A 20,670-nucleotide genomic window follows, 5' to 3' on the forward strand; every position below is an offset into this window, starting at 1 on the left:
GAGAGTGATGGGGTGTTGCGTCAGATGACCTGGCCTCCACAGTCACCGGACCTGAACCCAATCGAGATGGTTTGGGGTGAGCTGGACCGCAGAGTGAAGGCAAAAGGGCCAACAAGTGCTAAGCATCTCTGGGAACTCCTTCAAGACTGTTGGAAGAACATTTCAGGTGACTACCTCTTGAAGCTCATCAAGAGAATGCCAAGAGTGTGCGAAGCAGTAATCAAAGCAAAAGGTGGCTACTTTGAAGAACCTAGAATATAAGACATATTTTCAGTTGTTTCACAATTTTTTGTTAAGTATATAATTCCACGTGTTAATTCATAGTTTTGATGCCTTCAGTGTGAATCAACAATGCCAATAGTCATGAAAATAAACCAAACTCTTTGAAGGTGTGTCCAAACTTTTGGTCTGTACTTTATATATATATATGATTTCTTGTGTGTTTATTCTTTATGTTTATTCATCTTATCATTGTTTCGGTGTGGAACATGTACGCAAAGCATTTCACTGCGCGTTGTACCATGTATAACTGTGTTTGTGACCAATAAAGGCCTTGAAGCTTGAATTTTGAATCTTAAAATCCTTCCCTGGGGGAAACAACTCCCACCCAACCTGGAGGGAGCAATCCACCAGTTTTCGGCGGAGAACCCTGGCCTCAGATTTGGAGGTGCTGACTCGCATCCCTGCCACTTCACACTCGGCTGCAAACTGCTCCAATGAGTGCTGAAGGTCACAGTCTGATGAAGCCAGCTGTACCACATCATCTGCAAAAAGCAGAGACGCGATCCTGAGGTCCCCAAACACCTTCCCTACCATTGGATCCAATTCACCACTAGGTGGTGATCAATTGACAGCTCTGCTCTTCTCTTCACCTTAAATAATTCTTTTACATCAAATCATGTGTGCCACAGTTATTAGCACCCTTGATGCTAATACTTTGTACAACCCCCTTTTGCCAACAATTCATTTGAGTTGAGTTGAAGGTTACATTTTTCTACAATTTTCAGTGTGAGAGTATGCTTCTGTAATAAACATTGAATTTATTTTAAGGCTTTTAACACATCTTAACCAGGGGTGCCAATAATTATGGAGGGCGCTGTACCTCATGCTCGAACATGGCGTTTGTTATGCCCAGTCTATGACTAGCACAGAAGTCCAACAACAAAACTCCACTCAGGTTCAGACTGGGCAGGCCGTTCCCCAGATTTTGAAAAGAAAATTGTACCCTTGAAAATCGGTCATCATGTGAAGTTCTTGACGAGGGAATACATAAAACACAAGACCAACTATCAAATTAAATTTAGCATCACAAAAGTGTGAAGTCTTTTCCGTTCGAAGGGAAAACATAAAACTATAACAAGCCAACTACAAACCAGTCTCTGTCTTGGACATGGACAGCTTATGCTGTGCACACCTATATTAGCAAGAAGAAAATAATTCTTTATGTCAGCTCTTACTTCACATTACCAAACTGGTTTTAAAATTTGGGCATTTATGTTGGGTTCTCACTGGGTGCTCCACCTTCCTCTCACAGTCCAAAGACATGCTGAGGTTAATTGATGATTCTAAATTGTCCATAGGTGTGAATGTGAGAGTGCTTGTTTGTCTCTCTGTACGTTGCCCTGTGACAGACTGGCTATCTAAGCAAGCTGGGATAGGCTCCAGGCCCCCCACAATCTGGTCAACTGGATGTGGATAAAGTGGTGTTATGACAATGGGTGCGTTGATAATATAACATCACATTAATAAAATCCAGGTCCAGCAACAGGCATATCATTATGGCAATAGAAGCTAATAGAGACCATGAAGAACTCTATCATCTGTCTTTTGCAATCATGGACAATGACATTTTTTGTCCTCTTTCACCCACTGTGCATAAAGCCTACAATTTCACACCTACATACATGGGTATGCGCACATGCTGTACATTCACTATATCCTTACCTCTAAGACATGTTCTGTTTGTTGTTCACGGTCCAGTTTCCGGGAGGTTGTAGTGATCAGACCTAAGACAGAAAACAGCAGAGAAACTATTTAAAAAAGAGAGTAAGACACACACACAAAGTAGTGCCAGTGAAATATGCAAGGTGACATGATACTGAGCTGGTGTAATTAGAAAGAATGAGAGAAGGAGAGAGAAGTAAATAAAATACATACATAATTATTTAAATATTTTCTTCATACAAGGTGATTATTCTGTATGTTAACAAATGGCGAAAAATAACAAAAGAAATGTATGACAGTAAGAAATACAGGAAAGTGAAGGCATACTGGCCTTTTGAAAGCCACCACACGAACCCCATTAGCCCGAGGCTACTGTCATTCATTATAAGGATCATTATAAGGTATAGTCATACATGCTGTATCTGTGAGTTCTTTATTTATGTTTATTTGTTTTTTCAGAGCAGTTTAGGCTATCCGGATCTAACATAATTGAATATCATAATAATTGCAGATTTTTATGTTAGCCTTTATATGTACAAAAAAAAAAGTATAAAATTTTTGTGTTTTTGCATCCATCTCATTAGAGATATATTTTCATATTTGTGCAGGAAAGACCTGGAATCTGGAAATATCAGAGCCATAATGGTGGAATACTGTATCACTTATCTTACTGCCTACTAAGTGCCTATTATGTTCGTGCAAACCCTAAGAAACAACATGTAATATTGGAAACTGTAAGTTCTGCTGTTGATTTTGATATGTGATGGTTATGGATTTGGATGCACAGGTGCTAACTATAATTAAATATGATGTATATTCAACTGACTTTTTCTTGTCAAAACTTTTCACACAAACAAAGCTCATTCTTGATAACTGACTTCTGTTTCCACAATATTATCATTATTTTTATATTTGGAGAAATGACTAGGCCAAATGAGTTGCTTGTTTTGATCACTTAAATATGGTCATTTCAATCCTGTTTGCTTTACGCATTTGACTGCCTTTCCTACATATATCATCCATTCCAATACAACTTCACTGACTCTTGCCTATTCCATGTTTTGACGAATCCAGACATTGCCCATAGGGTTCATTTGAGATATCATATATTGCATGATAGATTAACAAACCTTTGTGGATGTTTTCAAATATTTTCAACCTGCCCTAACTCTTGAATGCTTAATCCAATTGCAATCAAATTTGGTGTGCAGATAGAGACCACGGATAAGTGCGCAATTTAGTGCAGTTCTGAAAGAGTGCACTAGTACAATATACAGCAATTCCTCTATACAATCCACGACTACTCTCATGCAATAGAGCCTACAAACATAGATCTACTTTGAAATGTCAAGCACATCTAGTTCTATTCAGATATCTGTTATCTGTTAATTTTGTTTTCATTTTTCCTGTAAAATTACATTAAAATACTGGCAGGTATAGTATTTGTAAACTACTTAAAGTGTTATTAAGTGTATAGTTGATTTCAGTACACTACAATGTGTGGTTTACTGCTCATTACTGTGACTAGACCTTCTGGTGATATACAGTATCTATATAATGTTGCTGCTATAAATAACATCAACATTAACTTAAGTTACCTGTAAAATACTTTCTTTCTTTGAAAATATATAAACACTACTGTGAATTGCTGACATATACCATAACTAACAATCTAGGAAACAGGTCTACCAACTCTGTGTACCATATAAAAATGCATATACCACTAAAAAAACATTTAAAACAATCTAACATAAATAATAAAGCAATTTATATTTTCATGGAAATTTATTCAAAGGCAGTAATGCATGACAAGTTTACTAAAAAATGTTTTAGAAATCTATAAAAAAATTATTTACCTTCATAAAAAAATACACATAAAAAATTAGAAAGTCCATGTAAAAGTAACAATAATAGTCTTTACTGCCTAAATGGAGTTACTAAACATATCTTTGTGAACTGCTATGGGTTGTTCAATTCAGACTGCCAGTTTTCACAGCAGCCTGTGGTTAACAATTACTCTTTGGGACCAAAAAATGCATCAGATTTCACAATTTTTAACCATATTTCGAATAACCAAAACACGACTGTTAGAAATTGGCTGTATTTTTTGCAGCATTTCATCATAGTGTATGCATTTTTTTAACCATGTAACATTAATTCATTTTTATTGTGGCATATGTCTACTACTTGGACCTGAAAGCTCTCCATCCACAGTGTAGCAAATTATGACCACCTGTTGTTCAGAAGAACATTCATTTTACAGAAAACAGGTACCTTTGATTCTCATTGTCCACAGTTCACACAGCCACCATAATGCTGACATACTGAAACAACCGCAAGTGGTAAAAACTGCCTGGAATTCAATAATTGCAACAGGGGTTTCTGTTGGCCCATTGCTAGATAAACCTTAACATTTTTCTTGGCCACACAAGCCCTGGAAAGCACAACACAACAACAACTAAATTAATGATTTGAACTTAAACATTAACAGTGCCACAAGTCTTTACTTTCGCCAAAGTGGAACTGTTCGTAATCTGTGTGCAGCTCTAGTGCTTGAGTGTTTGAGTCTATGTGGGCTTGAAATGCTAAAATAAAAAGCATGATAAGTACATGCTATTGTAATCGCACATGCTGCTTGGAAGCAATTCCATTTTTTTGTTGTTTTTTTTGTATTTATACATTTTAGCAAACTACCAAAAGACAGGAGAACCATTAATGTCTGTGAATTGTATGTGGGCATTAAACTGAAAATAAAAACACAACATGGAATAAATAATCACCACCGCTAGCAGCCCGATGCTGTCACAACACACACATTTGTTTCACATTTCTTCATTATACCATCTGTGCTTGGTTTGTGCACATTTTGTAGGAAACAGCCTGATAAGGCAAGCACATTTATATGCCACTAATTTTTCAATGAACTAAGTGCAAGAATGTCTGTGATATGTGGAAGAAAGATGTAGATGTAGAAAGGTGTAATAATAATAATAATAATAACAACAATAACAACAACAACAATAACAATAATAATAATAACGTTGTAAAGTCTGCATCAGAGTCATCATTTGCATGAAAATTTCAAATTAAGACAGCCCTGAACCTTTAGGCCAGGGGTATTCAATTAAAAGTCACTGAGGTCCAGTCATTAAAATTTCCTCCAAGTAAATCGAAGTCCAGTTTGTGTCTTATAGCCTTCGCATAAGGCCACATTTTCATGGTTTCAACAATACCTACTGTCAATTTTAAATGCAGGATATGTTTAACTGAATGCACAGCTAGGTCTTTTACCATATATATATAAGTAGCCCCAGGAAAATAAATGTAAGGCCTTTATTCCAGATGAAAGAAACCAAAACCTCATTTTAAAATAAATTTTAAAAAGTGTAAACAGAGCCGAAAAACATGGGTATCTCTTAAATTAAAGAGGTTCCAGCCTAAAGAACTGAAGGCCTCCACTTCAAGCAAAAAAGTCAACATCCTCAGAAAACAATAAATGAAAGGTTTGGTTTGCACGTTGCTGGGCTGTAAATGTGGTGATGAGTCGGATAGACCTGTCATACAGGGCTTGCAGCTCGGTTATTTTGCGTGCCCTCAGCTTGGACTTCAGGGGATAACTTTGCTCAAAAGAGCTGTGCTTTGCTTCATAGTGACACTTCACGTGGCCACTTTTGACTAATGCCATGTTTTCAGAGCATATGAGCCACGCTGGTTGTGAACTGTCTGGTGGAGGAATGACAATTCATTTCACCGTCCACTCACTGTCCACAGAGCTGCTGGTCGTGCAGGATAAGCAAACGATTTGATTGGCTGGACTGAGTGGAGCTATTGCTGTATTAACTGGAGTAGCAGCGCCCACTGTCTATAGCCGCAACCGTCAGAAAATCTGTTCTCGTGAATTTTTCAGAGATTGGTCATGGTTCCGGGTAGAACCCTCACTCGGTCCGGATCCGGACCGGGGTCCACCATTTGGTGATGCCTGCTTTAGGCCCTTAGTGGAAAGACACCTCATAGTCTGAGATGCAGAGATTGGGCTTGTACCATAAATGGACTTTCAACGCTAAGACAAGACAAGACAAGACAAGGCAAGGCAAGACAAGACAAGACAAGACAAGACAAGACAAGACAAGACAAGACAAGACAAGACAAGACAAGATAAGATAAGATAAGATAAGATAAGATAAGATAAGATAAGATAAGATAAGATAAGATAAGATAAGATAGACTTTATTGATCCTTCACCACGCAAGAAGTAGGACGATAAAAGTAGGACACGTGACCCGAAGCATACAGTCAAAAACTACAAAAAAATGGTTTAAAGACCACAAAATGAATGAGCTGAAGTGGCTGAGTCAGAGCACACAATCCCTGTGCAAACTGGCAGTTTTGCAAAGAAGAATGGGTAAAAATTGTGGTGTCCACATGTGAAAGGCTGCTTGAGACCCAAGCCACATTTGCTTAATTCTGTAATTGCAGCCCAAGGTGTGTTTATTAAGTACGATCTTAAAGAGAGTCAATGCGTCCTTAAAAAAAGAAAAAAACACAATTTTTACTTTGATGTTAAAGATTCTTTGTCATAAATTTTGTCAAAAAAGACAAATGAAATTGTACATGATGTAATACCGAAAAGCAATAACACGGAAAAACATACAAGGGAGGTGAATAATATCTAATGCACTTCACTTGCTTATATAGAACTATGTCCAAGCAGTGTAAATTCACTCTACACTACACAGTGGCAAGTTGTATCATTGGAGTAGAGCCATTCAGGTTGGAACCTTAAAACTGATTCTGAAGAACAATAATGATACCAAAAGCTGCACCTCACAAGCTGACTGAATTGGTTCTTTAGGTTTGTTGCATATGAAAACCAAGAAGTGCCAATATGTGTTTTTGAGATGGTCATCAGTACACTGCATGTTTAAGGGGTTCATGCTCAGTTGTAGCACTGACTGCTTATTTTGCTCATTGTATGTCTTCCAGTATATAAAAACATCTCATGGACCTGTTAACAGGGTAAAAAAAAATGTCATGTAAAAGCAATGGGCAGCTGTGGCTCAGGCCATAGAGCGGATTGTCCACTGATCAAAAAGTTGGTAGTTTGATCCCTTGCCCCCCTACACATTGAAGTGTCCTTGGGCAAGACACTGAACCCGAAGTTGCTCCCAATGGCACTCAGGCAGGCACCTTGCATGGAAGCTCTGTCGCCATTGGTGTATAAATGTGTGTGTGTGAATGGGTGAATGAGAAACACACTGTAAAGCACTTTCAGTACCACTAAGGTAAAAAGGCACTATATGAGTGCAGACCATTTACCAGACCATATGAATATTTTGTTATTACAATGACATATTTTTTGATGTATGGTGAGAAAGCAAGGCTTGAATCACTTATAATATATAAGTTATATCTTACATCTTACTTATAATACCAGATTATTCTCATACATGTCCTTAAGTGTACAAGTTGCAGCAGCTAAATCAATAAAGCAGACATTTCTCAAAAAATTGCACATTCTAGCTTTAACGCCATTTTTATTACACCTTTTTCATGTAATCTTACATTTCATGCACCTAACTAGCCTGACTGTTGGGCACTGAGTGCTTCAAAAAGTGACCAGCATGTCAGTACTCTGTCTGATGACGCCATATGATAAAACAGACAAAAACATAAAGGAAAGGCTGCTGTTCTGCAAACTTGCTGCTCATTCAACACTTTTTATGTACAAATTATGTTAGACATGATGCAGATGAGTAGAGCCAAACAAAGCCCCAAGTCAAAGAATGATAACATTATCTATTTTTGGTAGACACAATATAATCTATTACAGTCCATTACATTATCCTCTTGGAATTTAGCGATAAAAGAATGTTAAAATTGATAGTGATGATACAAATGGGAAACCGAACAAATCATCAAAACAAATGCATCAGGAGAACTATCAATTCTTCTGTATGAACAAGAAGAATGAAGTCGATGTGAATGTGTAAGTAACTGCAGTGCAGTAAGTCAGTCTAATTTAGCCATTACCAGGTATGGGCACCGTTCTGCTGCTTTCTGAAACACATGCAGCAAAATGCAGCACTTGAAGTATAGTTTGTTCGTCTTGTGAGACAACCATAGACTTGTTCATGTTTGGTCTTCTGGTGCCAGCAACGCCCCTTCCACTTTAATGTAGTCATAACGGGAAACCCTGGTTTGACATTTTGAGTTGATAATCGACTTTACATGACCACTTAGCTGACTGCTGTTGTTTGGTATAGGAAAGCCAGATAGCACAGGCCTCTATAGCAGAAGACAGTGTGTTAAGTGTGACTGAAGTACAAGACCTCCTGCAGTGTGTTGTCAGCTGAGATGATTAAAATTAAGTGAAACAGCACCTGACTCAGCAGCATGTGTGTTTTTAGAATTTGTCTATTTGTGTAGAATCTTTAACAACGTGCAAAAGCCTCAGTAAAACAAAAGAACCTGCACTACATAGCAAGCTCAGCCTAACCAGGATATTTTTTTGGCTTTTCTAAGCCTGACAAATACAGTCATGCCAAGCAGTCAAACAACAGTTGTTATTGTTGTTGTTGTTTGTTTGTTTTTTTAATCAACTCAGTAAGTCAACCCAGGGTTACCCAATCTAGTTATGTGCACATTCACTTTAAAGGAGTGGCAACACTTGACCAGTCACAAACATGGACATGGTTACAGTCATATATTTCACACAAAAAAACAAAATATAATCCTATATTAATACGAGGAATTTAAATGTATAACACAGACTAAAAGCAACACAGCTGAGGCAGCCAAAGAGAGAGGGAAAGCAGGTAATTGCAGACTGTGTGAATGTTTACGTTAATTGGCTGATCAATATCACTGCCCCATATAAGGAACAAGAAGATCAGACTATAATTACAGCATTGTATTCCACTAAATGTCTGCTTAGATGTAGCCTATTTTTATGCTGTGTAAGACAAGTTTGCTTTATTTTTTAAACTGCAGTCATGGCTGTGTTAAACTGACTTGGAAGTTAAGGACAAATATAAAAACATAATTTAAACCACTAATTAGGTCAACAACTTCAAGGCTTTAGTGTTTTAATCAGTCTCAATTCTAGGATTCTATTACTGTGTAAAGGTTTATAGAAAAACATTTTTGATATTTCTTGGTGTCAAGAGACGAAAAAGCAACAGAAAATATATTAGTGTATCTCTCATGTATCTGCTCAGGTAAAGAAAAGTGTTTCGACAGCCGTTAAAAGCTTTTGCTTTCCCTTGAGACCTTTTCACTATCACACACTGGGCTCCATGAAGGGTGATACCATTTTCCTACAGAACTGATTGGTTAGTAGACAATGCTTTTATATACACTGATGAATTTTCTTGAACAAAACTTGCTCTACATATGAGACATAAATGGTGATGCACACCAGTAAGAAGTGAACCACCATTATGATTTTAAAAACCAAGGTTTAAAACTGATTTTACTTTGCAAACCTTAAATCCTACTTCTGAGTTCACAGGGCTGTATTATAAAGCAGGTTCATCATACTCAGGATATATTTTGGTGTCTGGCTTCTCTAAGTCTAACATCCTCAGTTGGGCTAAGCAGTCACATGAAGCTGCTTATCAGCTCAGTAAGTCAATACAGGGTTTCTGAACCTGGTTATGAGTACATTCATGTAAAACAGATGGTGTTGGACACAGATGACCAATTGCAAAAACGGACAGATCTAGAACCATATATTTCTCACAAAATAAACAAACTGTAATCCTAAACCAATATTTAGTTTCAAAACACAATACAGGGTGAAAGCAAATGTGTAAGTTGAAAAGGTTTATCAATATCACTGTGCCACTGTACATGCATTTCTTGGATTAAGGTATTTTATTCGAGATTCAAGAGTCTCTTTATATATCATCACACATTGGAATAATATTTAAATACAGAAGCAAGTTCCATTACGCTACTCACAAAATATACCTAATATAAATTATTTGCGAAATAAATCATGCAGTAAAAATAATGAAACAATTGGGCAAAGCAGAAACACCAGCACGCCCCCTGTGTTCCAAAACAGGGACACTTGTCCTGAAAACAAGTGCAAAGGCACTAAGTGATCGCTGGAGGCATGACCAGGTCCTAAAGTCCATCACCGAGGCAATTGGCAAGGGGATCAAGGACAGCAAAGCCAGACAAGCTCCATCTAAGGCAAAATGCTTTCTCAAGGAAGGCCAGATCCCCAAGAAGAAAGCCAACAACCCCTCTGTCGGTGTGCTAGCATTAGCCCGGGACTGGACAATGTCAGTTGACCTTGAGAGAGGTAACTGAGAATACCACCACATATCATCCAGTCCACACTGAGGAGTGGCATTCTCCTCATCTCAGAGGCCACAAAGCTACAGGCTGGTTGAGAATGGTGGACAAATCTGGACTCCCGAGAAGGTTCAAGGCCTGACTCTACCAGCATGATGTCCTCCCAAGAATCCTTTGGCCACATTCTCCTCATCTTGGAGGCCACAAAACAGCTAATTATTCTGGAGCTGACTGTGCCCTGGGAGGAGAGAATGGAAGCAGCGCATGCGTGGAAGAGGGCAAAATACCAAGAGCCAGTGGAGGGCTGCTGGACCAACAGATGGAAGACCAGGTGCATGCCAGTGGAGGACGGCATTGGGGGATTTGTAGGCCATTCCATACACGAGGCCTTACGGAATCCTTGCAATAACTGGAGCAAACAGGAGGAGAGCCATTGGCAAAAACATGGAGGCAGCAGAGAGTCCATCCAGGTGGCTCTGACTAAAAAGGGGGGGGCTGTGGGGACAGCAGAATACCACTTGGACACAGGCTGAGGCTTGATCAACCTCAATAGGGTCACCTGGACGAGGGTGTCTGTTGTAAGACCTGAAACACCCAATGACTCCAGGAAACAACACTGATAATGTGTCCAACTGTGTGAGCATCAATCAATGAATGCTTTTAACACATAAAACACCCTGGGAGCACCAGTGACGACCAGGAATAGTATGGTGAGGTGTAGAGAGACAGAGGGCAGCTGTGTCCAAGAGACTGTCCAACTTCTTGCTGTGCAACAACTACATCGACACATCTGTGCAGAAGGGAGGTGTACCAGGAGTCCATGGTTACCTCAAACACATAGGCGTAGTGACCCAGCTCATCAGGGAGGCAAGAGAGGGCAAAGGCGCCCTGACTGTGATGTGGTTGGACCTCACCAGTGCCGACAGATCAATACCTCACAAACTGGTCGAGGTAGCATTGGAGAGATATCACATATACCAGAAAGTGAAACAACTTATCCTGGACGATTACAACAAGTTCAGCTTGAGGGTCTCATCTGGCCAAATAACATCAGACTGGCACCAACTCGAAGTCGGCATAATAAGCGGGTGTACCATCTCGGTGACATTGTTTGCACTGGCAATGAACATGCTGGTGAAAGCAGCTGAAAACGAGTGCAGTGGGCCTCTCAGCAAATCGGGAGTAAGGCAACCACCCATTAGAGCATTCATGGATGACCTCACAGGGACCACTTCAGCGGTGCCAGGACCCAGGTGGATCCTACAAGGATTGGAAAAACTCATGTCATGGGCTCGCATGAGTTTTAAACCCGCAAAGTCAGGATCCCTGGTGTTGAAAAGGTGGAAGGTTGCAGACAGGTTCTGCTTCAGGCTGGGAGAAGATCTGATCCCGACAATAACAGAGAAGCCAGTGAAGAGTCTTGGGAAGGTCTTCAACTGCAGCCTGAAGGACAAAGACTCCATCACAGCCACCAATGCAGACTTTGAAGGCTGGTTGAGAATGGTGGACAAATCTGGACTCCCAGGAAGGCTCAAGACCTGGCTCTACCAGCATGGTGTCCTCCCAAGAATCCTTTGGCCACATTCTCCTCATCTCGGAGGCCACAATTAATAATTATTCTGGAGCTGACTGTGCCCTGAGAGGAGAGAATGGAAGAAGTACATGCGTGGAAGAGGGCAAAATACCAAGAACCGGTGGAGGGCTGCTGGACCAACGGATGGAAGACCAGGTGCATGCCAGTGCAGGTGGGCAGCAGGGGATTTGTAGGCCATTCCCTACACGAATCCTTGGAATAACTGGAGCAAACAGGAGGAGAGCCATTGGCAAAACATGGAGGCAGCAGAGAGCGCATCCAGGTGGCTCTGGCTAAAAAGAGGAAGCAGTGGGGACAGCAGAATGCCACTTGGACACAGGCTGAGGTTTGATCAACCTCAATAGGGTTGCCTGGACGAGGGTGTCTGTTGTAAGACCCGAAACACCCAATGACTCCAGGAAACAACACTGATAATGTGTCCAACTGTGTGTGCATCAAGGGATGCTTTTAACACATAATGGTGATGCAGACCATAAATTACCACAGCAACAGAAATTATTTTAGAGTAAGAAATAACAACAACAAAAAAAGCGTAAATTAGACAGAGCAAATACAATGACTTGTTTATGGTTAATCTGCAGTGTCATCAATTTTCCATTGCAACATTTGCCACTGAGACAGAGAGTGAGAAAGATACTTTCTTATACTAGTAAGAGATACAGCTTTCAAGAGAAGAAAAGAAGAGAAAGTTAGATTGCAGATCATAAGAAGTTAAAGATGACAATACCAAAAAGAACTGGATGAAAAAAATCTCTTTAGAGAGAGGCAGAAAGACAGGAAGAGTTGCCAGAGAGGAGGAATATTATCAAACTCAAAGAAAAGATAAATATAGCAGTTTCTTTATATAAGACTCGTCATGGAGAGAAAGGAAAATATAATTGGCTCCTGTGTAAGGCGGTGTGCAGAGCAGATGTGTGTGTTCCCAGATGATGTTGCAGCTGCTGTTGTTGTTTCTCCCAAAATCAGCTTTATCCTTCTCAATCCTTCTGTGCCACCCCCCACAAACACCCACACGCACACTACAAAGACGTTATTACTCCATTTCCCTCAACGTGAATGCTGCACCAAGTGGCTCCAATTGCATGTGTATGACAGTGCCATTATCACCCAACTGAATGCCAAAAATGAGGAAACATCCTGAAGCCCAAAGAACTAGAACTGTTGATGACATTAGAGCTATAAAGAAGTAATAGTATGTAAACTACATCACAACAAAAACCTCAGTTTACAACTTCTAAGTTAGTAATATTTTCTAAGCATTTATGCCATTTGAATAAATACCTGAACCTGAATACATCTTTAAAGAAAGGTAGTGAATGTAGAATCTCCCATTTAGAGCACAAGGTTCTACTGAATGATGAACCTTAACAGTCAGGAGATCTCAACCTTACTGAACACCCACCACATATTTTGGAGTCATTCGTGTGGGCAGGGTATCTGCATGATGATTGATCAAAGCAAACTGAATAGAATCCAGGGTACTCAGGGTCAGTTTGTGCTCACAGCTGGTAGATAAAATCACACATACAAATCATGTGTGGTGTTGATAGATTTCAATGGTCTGACTTCTGATTTAGTCATTGCAATTACATTTGTTTGTTTGTTTGTTTGTTTTTTTCCCCAATTTTGGATGCTTTTTCTCTATTAAATAGCAGCTGCTGAGTTGCTATGGAAAGCATATTAATGTTGTCACTAATAAAATCAGGCTTTATTGGAACTCAGAAGAAGATGAAAAGCAACTTAAGATGTTTTTCATTGTTGTATCTAAACCGCTAATGTCCAAAAGAAGTATTAGAAGATAACTATCCACAATTTAATACAAACCCATGAATGATTTATTTAGTCTATGAGTAAGACTAAAGTCACTAATGCATATTAATTTTGGGATTATATTGATCAGGGATCAGATAAATACCACAGCAGCAGTGCTTCATTTGAGCATTTGCAAAGGAATCATTGTTTTTAGGTGCTTTAACAAGATCCTAGAGAATGACTCATTTTAGAGTCATTTAAGTTAAACTTTAGCTGATAATATCATAGACATAGGACAAATGGCTCTATTTATACCTTTTCATCTGAATTTGGATATAATGAATCTTTGACCTTCTCAGGAGGTAATTTAAGCAACTGGATTTTAATTCATCCTCGATACTTGGCCCCTAAAAGGGAGACTAAATGTAGAATATTTCATAATTGTTCCCTCTGGAAAGAATTCAGACCTAAATTTGCTTAACCTGATACACAGCATTGTTTTTTTGCTTACAAGAATACCCGCATAATTACTCACCAGTGCGAGCGTTAATGGTGAAGAAATTCTGTGGGTTTCCACTAATAATGCGATAGTTGAGTCTATCAGCTGTGCCTGTGGGTGTGGCATCAGGGTCCTGGGCCTGGATCTGGATCACAGAAACATCTCGTGGAGAATTCTCAGGCACTGAAGGCCGGTACAGCGGCTCAGAGGTCAGTGGGGCATTGTCATTGACATCCTCCACCTGTATGAACACCTCAATAGTGGTGAACTGAGGAACCACACCATGGTCGCTGGCATACACCGTTAGCCAATAGGAGTCTTTGGTCTCCCGGTCCAGAATATCTGTGGTGTAGATCAACCCTGGTACAGAAAAAGACAAAAAGAGCAAATAAGTATTAGTAAAGTATCGATACAGTAATAGCAACATTTTTTGTTTTTCTTTCTTTTTACAGTGGCTGTACAGGTAGTCGATTCTATTTTCAGTCTGAATAAAAAAAGATTTTGTTGTCATTTTCTTCTAATGTTAAAAGTCCTCAGCACAACAGGAGTTGAAGCAGTGGGTAGAAAGAGAAGAGAGAGAGAGAACATAATGCTAAAAACACACAGCCACTGCAATGCACCAATATATCATATGGTCTGTAATATATTTATAGTTTTCAATGCTCTGTAACAGATGAAAGTAATCCTCATCAATGTCTGTGGATCCAGACTAACCAGAGGAGTCTTTCTGCTGGAGCACTTCTCACGATGCTGTGGGTTCCTCTCCCCTACTCACCTCTCTCTCCATAGAGGTGTACACCACCATTACATGTCACTAACTTTGTTTCTTTCCTGAAGTTTGTGTTTTGTTCTCTCTGCAGGTGTGTCTGGATCTAGGGTTAGGGCAGTAGCAGGCCTCACCAAACTTCAAAACATTCATCGCTCTCCTATGTATTGTTTGTCTGCTATCCATCTGCTATCCGGTGTTGCTGACCACTCTGCCTGCAACACTGTGTGTCAGACAGAATAGTCAGCAACTCTGGGACCTCACAGGGGACTGTCCTCTCTCCCTTTCTCTTCACCCTCTTCACTCTGAGTGATTAGGTTTACATTGAACTTTGGACTTTTTAATGATGTGCAATAACCCAAATGCAGAATGTATATTTTTGCAGAGTGTAATTTTATGTTTTGTGTTGAGATATACTTTATTTCATATTAATACTTATGTTTATATTTTTATCATATATTTTTACTTTCTCTACTTCTTTTAACACTTTGATTGGGAGCATCTGTAAGAGAAAGCAATTTCCCCTAGGGGATCAGTAAAGTATTTCTGATTCTGATTCTGATTCTGATTCGGATGTGAAGTGCTGTGAGATGGCATATGCTGTGAATTGGTGCTATATAGATTACATTAAAAATTGAAATTGACATGCCAACAATTAGATACCTGATTATGGAGAACAGTTCTATTTGTTCTGTCAAGTTTTTCTGACACTATGTCTGCTATCATTCAACACCATAGTCACCAGCTATGAGCTACATCATCAGAACTCCGAACAGCCCACCCCATGTTCTAATAAAGCACACTATACCTTCAATCTGAATACAGACTGAATGAGTAAACAGCTGCCCAACTACAGGCTTTCTGGCAGAGTTGTAGAACCATGTGAAACAGGAGAAGCACTGTAAAGGCTATAGGCAATCTGGTTAACGTTATTTAATCCCATGATGCCTTGCCGGTGGAAAGTTTAGTCTAAAGCCCTGCAACCTCTGGCCTTAGTTTATGTTTGTCTGCTCTCATGTGCTGTGTGTGAATCGCTGTGTGCGGCAGTGTTTGCTTTCACCTCAGCCTGGGCTGTGTGTGTGTGTGTGTGTGTGTGTGTGTGTGTGTGTGTGTGTGTGTGTGTGTGTGACGGTGCTGAGTGCACTTATTAGTTATGTCTGAAAGCAATATATACTTTGTGTATTGTCTAAGTGGATGATTACACTGTTCAAAAAGCACTTCTGTCCTTTTGAAACCCTCCCGGGATTGAACATGAATGCTGCTGGCTCATAACCTCAGCGAAAGCTAACAATACAAAAACATATGCAATCACTAAGGTATCTTAAGCATGTAATTGCAAAGCTCTTAGACACTCTGTTTGCTCACATGTTTAAGTGGAGTAGCTTATAGGATATTTAGAAAGTTTTGCTGCAGCAGTTTCTGGGTATGACATGTATGACAGGAACTATTACAGTCACAAATATACCAATCTTTAGAGTAAACTGGTTAAGAGGTGAGGTGGAAAAGTGCTGTTTTCCCAGTTAGCTTTCCCAAGTATACCCCTTCATATTATAAATGATTTTGTAAACGAAGTGCTCCTATTATTTAGTTAGCTGTTTATGCTGGACATCAGTGACAAAAAAATGGCTTTTAACTGCCACCAACAACAACACTATTGACACTAAGCATGGAACATATACACATGCACACACACACACACACACACACACACACACACACACAGAGAGAGACAGAGAGAGAGAGACAGAGAGAGAGAGAGAGAGAGACAGAGAGAGAGAGTGTGTGTGTGTACCATTGTTTTTGTCCTGTGGGACAACTGAATGTTCAAGGTTAGCTGTAATTAATTCAGAGTTGCCCTATGCTGTGTTCTGTCTGCATCACTGTTCATTCATCTCTGCCTTTTTCTGGCTCCTGGGCTGCTCTGCAGCTAATAGCTATGCACAAAACTACAGCACTGCTTTTAATAACCTGAGCTCCTCCTTACAAGCCTGCTTTCCACTTAAGAGTGTGGAATTAACTACAAGTGTCACAGGAGTGCTAGGCATAAAACACATTGGAGAACAAGGAGGGACAGTCTGGATCACAACTCAATCAGCCTCCTTGCAGCACAGATCAGAAAAAAGCAGAGTGGCTTCAGTGATGCAGTCGAGTCTGTGAGCTAAGAGCCATGGACTTTCTGACCAAGAAAGACTGTCTCAAAAGAAGAAAATCCTGTTTCCTGTGATTATTTCACCATGTTTTTTTTGTTTCTATTAAGAATACATCACACCAACAAGTACAGTGACTTGTAGCCACTTGTTTTTTGATGTAGATATCAATATCAGTATTTAAGAATTTAAATAAAAAGTATAGCAAATACATCATTCAATATCTGCTAAAATATGTGGATATTTTACGATTAGAAAAATACTTTACAGTTAAATTATTTGCATATTGTTATTCTTAATAGTAATAATGTAAGTGTAACGTATTAACACAGAGTTATAAACATGACTACAAAAACAATATCAAGTCCCGCATTTAAAATTATATAAGTTAAAACTTAGAACTATAGACGGGTGACAACTTAAATCATTACATAAATACATAGATAAGTACATTAAAAATAAATTGTCTTAGTTAGGTACTCAAAATACCGCATAGGTCATTGCCATGCCGTTATCACTCCTGGTTTTAGCCAAGTTACACAATTTGTTGTTTTAGTGTCTGCAGCTTTAAATGCAAATGAGCTGCTCCAGCCAGTGCTTTTTCATAAAAGAAGATTATCTTTGAATTTCTTTACTCTGTTTCATATTTGCCAATTTAGGCAATTTTTTGACCCCTTCATCATTTTTTTAATATGTAAATATAGCTGAAATCAAAACACACTGTCTGTATGTAACCAGTGTGTATGGTTATTTTGTCAGACAACTTTGTGGTTATAAAATCTGAATCTATCTGTGTTGCTTGTAATTGGCTTAAAAATTACTGTTACACAGCATGTAGTCTTAATTGGCAGGATACTAGCCACTGTTTCATGTTCTTGCTACTATTTTCTGACAACAGAAACAGAAAAATATGTAAACTGAATATGTGAGCATAGAGAATAATGTAGTTATTGGACTTATTTCAACACATGCTGGTCATTTGTTTTATTTTTTTTCTTTTCTTTTTTTAAATCCAGACTGCTTTTATCATTCTCCTTAAAGTAGAACCAACATGGGCCAAGAGTTTATTTGAGAATCACACTCAAAGTATCCCACAAAACAGTAATATTTCAAATTAATCATTAAAACACTAGAGAAAGGATATGCTATATACCTACAGTGGTTAAAACATACAATAGTTGAAGGAGCCATGACAACATGTTTGATACTTACAAAACATTGCCACAGAGATGACAAAATAAAGAAACATCTCTTAATTCAGAGCAGAGAGTTCTGAAGCATTCTCAAGTGCTCAAATTGGTATACTCTTTATTGGCAGTTTTACACACTGAGACCAATAAATGAAATGACTATGATAAAATACTGAATTGCGAGTTACAGCCTTGTTCAGTACTGACTCTAGCTGCAGTGTGGTGAGAGTCTGTTGAGCCTGACTGGCTTGAGGGCTGCTTGGTATCTGGGGAAGTGCATTTCAACAAGCCAGACAAAGTGAGTCTCACTCTTAATTGGGAGCTAGGAGAAGATTAATTGAGGCAGTGATTAGCATTTGCACTAATCCAAGGGAATGGAGGTCCTTTGTAATTCTCTAGTCAGGCACTAACTGTTTTTTTATTGCTGCCCACTCCCAACTCTCCATTCCTGCTAGGAGGCTAATGCATCCAATTTACAGCATTGCTCCATGTGGACACTGATTAGGGTATAGTATACGCATCTGTGTGAAGTAGGAATGCGTATACCACAAGAATTGTCTTTGTAATAAGCCTCTAATTAAGTCCAAATGAGATAGTCCATGTAGTGCTGACCATTCAGCCACATCTACTGTGAGTGTCTAACCTGCTCTTTCTCCTCACTATACTCTCACAGCTGTGCATGTATTAATATACTGTACATGATTGTGACGTGCAATGCCGTGAAAAAGTATTTGCCCCCTTCTTAAAGTCTTTTTTTTTCTTTTTTGCATATTTCCCCCACTTTAGTGTTGAAAATCATCAAACAAATGTACCTATCAGACAAAGAAAACCCAAGTAAACACACAATGCAGTTTTTAAAGATGATTTTATCTATAAAGGAAAAAAAAAGAATATTCAAAGCAACCTGGCCCTGTGTGAAAAAGTAATTGCCCCCTAAACCTAATAACAACTGAAATCAAGTGCTTTGTGTAACTGGCAATGGGTCTTTTATATCTCTGTGGATATATTTTGGCCAACTCTTTGCAGAATTGTTTTAATTCAGCAACACTGGAGGGTTGTCGAGCATGAACGGCCTTTTTAAGGTCATGCCACAGCATCAGATTCAAGTCCAGACTTTGACTAGGCCACTCCAAAACCTTTATTTATTTATTTATTTATTTTTTAAGCCATTCAGAAGTTGACTTGTTGGTGTGTTTTGGATCGTTGTCCTGCTGCATAACCGAAGTGCGCTTCAGCTGGTCACGAACTGACGGCCGAACATTCTCTTTCAGGATTTTATGGCAGAGAGCAGAACTCATGATTCCATCAATCACAGCAAGTCGTCAAGGTCCTGAAGCAGCAAAGCAGCCCCAGACCATCACACTGCCACAACCATGTTTGGCTGTTGGTATGATGTTCTTTTGTTGAGGTGCTGTGTTACTTTTACGCCAGATGTAACGAGACACACACCTTCCAAAAAGTTCAACTTTCGTCTCGTCAGTGCATAGAATATTGTCCCAAAAGTCTTGGGGATCATTCAAATCCTTGTTTGCAAAGGCAAGACAAGCCTTTATGTTCTTTTTGGTCAGCAGTGGTTTTTGCCTTGGAACGCTGCCATGGATACTATTTTTGCCCAGTCTCTTCCTTATTGTTAATGGCTCTCACCACGGTTTGCTGGAGTCTGAAAGCTTTAGAAATGGTTTTGTAACCCTTTCCAGACTGACAGATGTCAATTAATTTATTTATCATCTGTTCTTGAATTTATTTGGATCATGGCATTTGTTGTAGCTTTTTGAGATCTTTTGGCCGACTTCATTTTGTCAGACATCCATCCATCCATTATCTATACAACGCTTAATCCTCACTAGGGTCATGGGGGGCTGGAGCCTATCCCAGCTGACTTAGGGTGAAGGCAGGGGACACCCTGGACAGGTCGCCAGTCTATCACAGGGCTACACTTAGAGACAGACAACCAAGCACACTCACATTCAAACCTACAGACAATTTAGAATCACCAATTTACCTCAACATGTTTTTGGACTGTGTGGGAGGAAGCCAGAGAACCCGGAGAAAACCCACGGGGAGAACATGCAAACTCCACATAGAAAAATCCCGAGTGTCCTCACCGGAACGCGAACCAGTGACCCTCTAGCTGCGAGGCCACAGTGCTAGCCACCAAGCCACTTTGTAGCCCATTTTGTCAGACAGGTTCTATCTAAGTGGTATCTTGATTGGACAGGTCTGGAGGTAGTCAGGCTTGGGTATGGTCAGTGAAATTTAACTCAGCTTCCCAAAAATGTGACTAGCCGCAGTTAATTCATAATTTAACAAGGGGGGCAACTACTTTTCACACAGGGCCAGGTAGGTTTGGATAGATTTTTTCCCTTAAAACATAAAATCATAATTTAAAAACAAAAACTGCATTTTGTGTTTACTTTGTTTATCTTTGTCTAATATTTCAATTTTAAGTGGGGGAAATATTTTAAAAAATAACA

At 39.3% G+C, this 20,670-nt stretch overlaps 1 protein-coding gene across 1 annotated transcript in view; it reads right to left on the reverse strand.

The window, feature by feature from the left end:
• fat3a (FAT atypical cadherin 3a) overlaps window positions 1-20,670 on the reverse strand; it is a 203,218-nt gene that overhangs the window by 86,592 nt on the left and 95,956 nt on the right. The window contains exons 4-5 of the mRNA XM_008278980.1: window positions 14,130-14,453; window positions 1,945-2,006 (exon numbers count right to left, since the gene is read on the reverse strand). Coding sequence (XP_008277202.1) covers window positions 1,945-2,006; window positions 14,130-14,453 — 386 coding nt within the window. The remainder of the gene's footprint in view (window positions 1-1,944; window positions 2,007-14,129; window positions 14,454-20,670) is intronic.

The sequence above is a fragment of the Stegastes partitus genome, unplaced genomic scaffold, assembly GCF_000690725.1.
Source record: "Stegastes partitus isolate 25-593 unplaced genomic scaffold, Stegastes_partitus-1.0.2 Scaffold140, whole genome shotgun sequence".
Taxonomy (NCBI): domain Eukaryota; kingdom Metazoa; phylum Chordata; class Actinopteri; family Pomacentridae; genus Stegastes; species Stegastes partitus.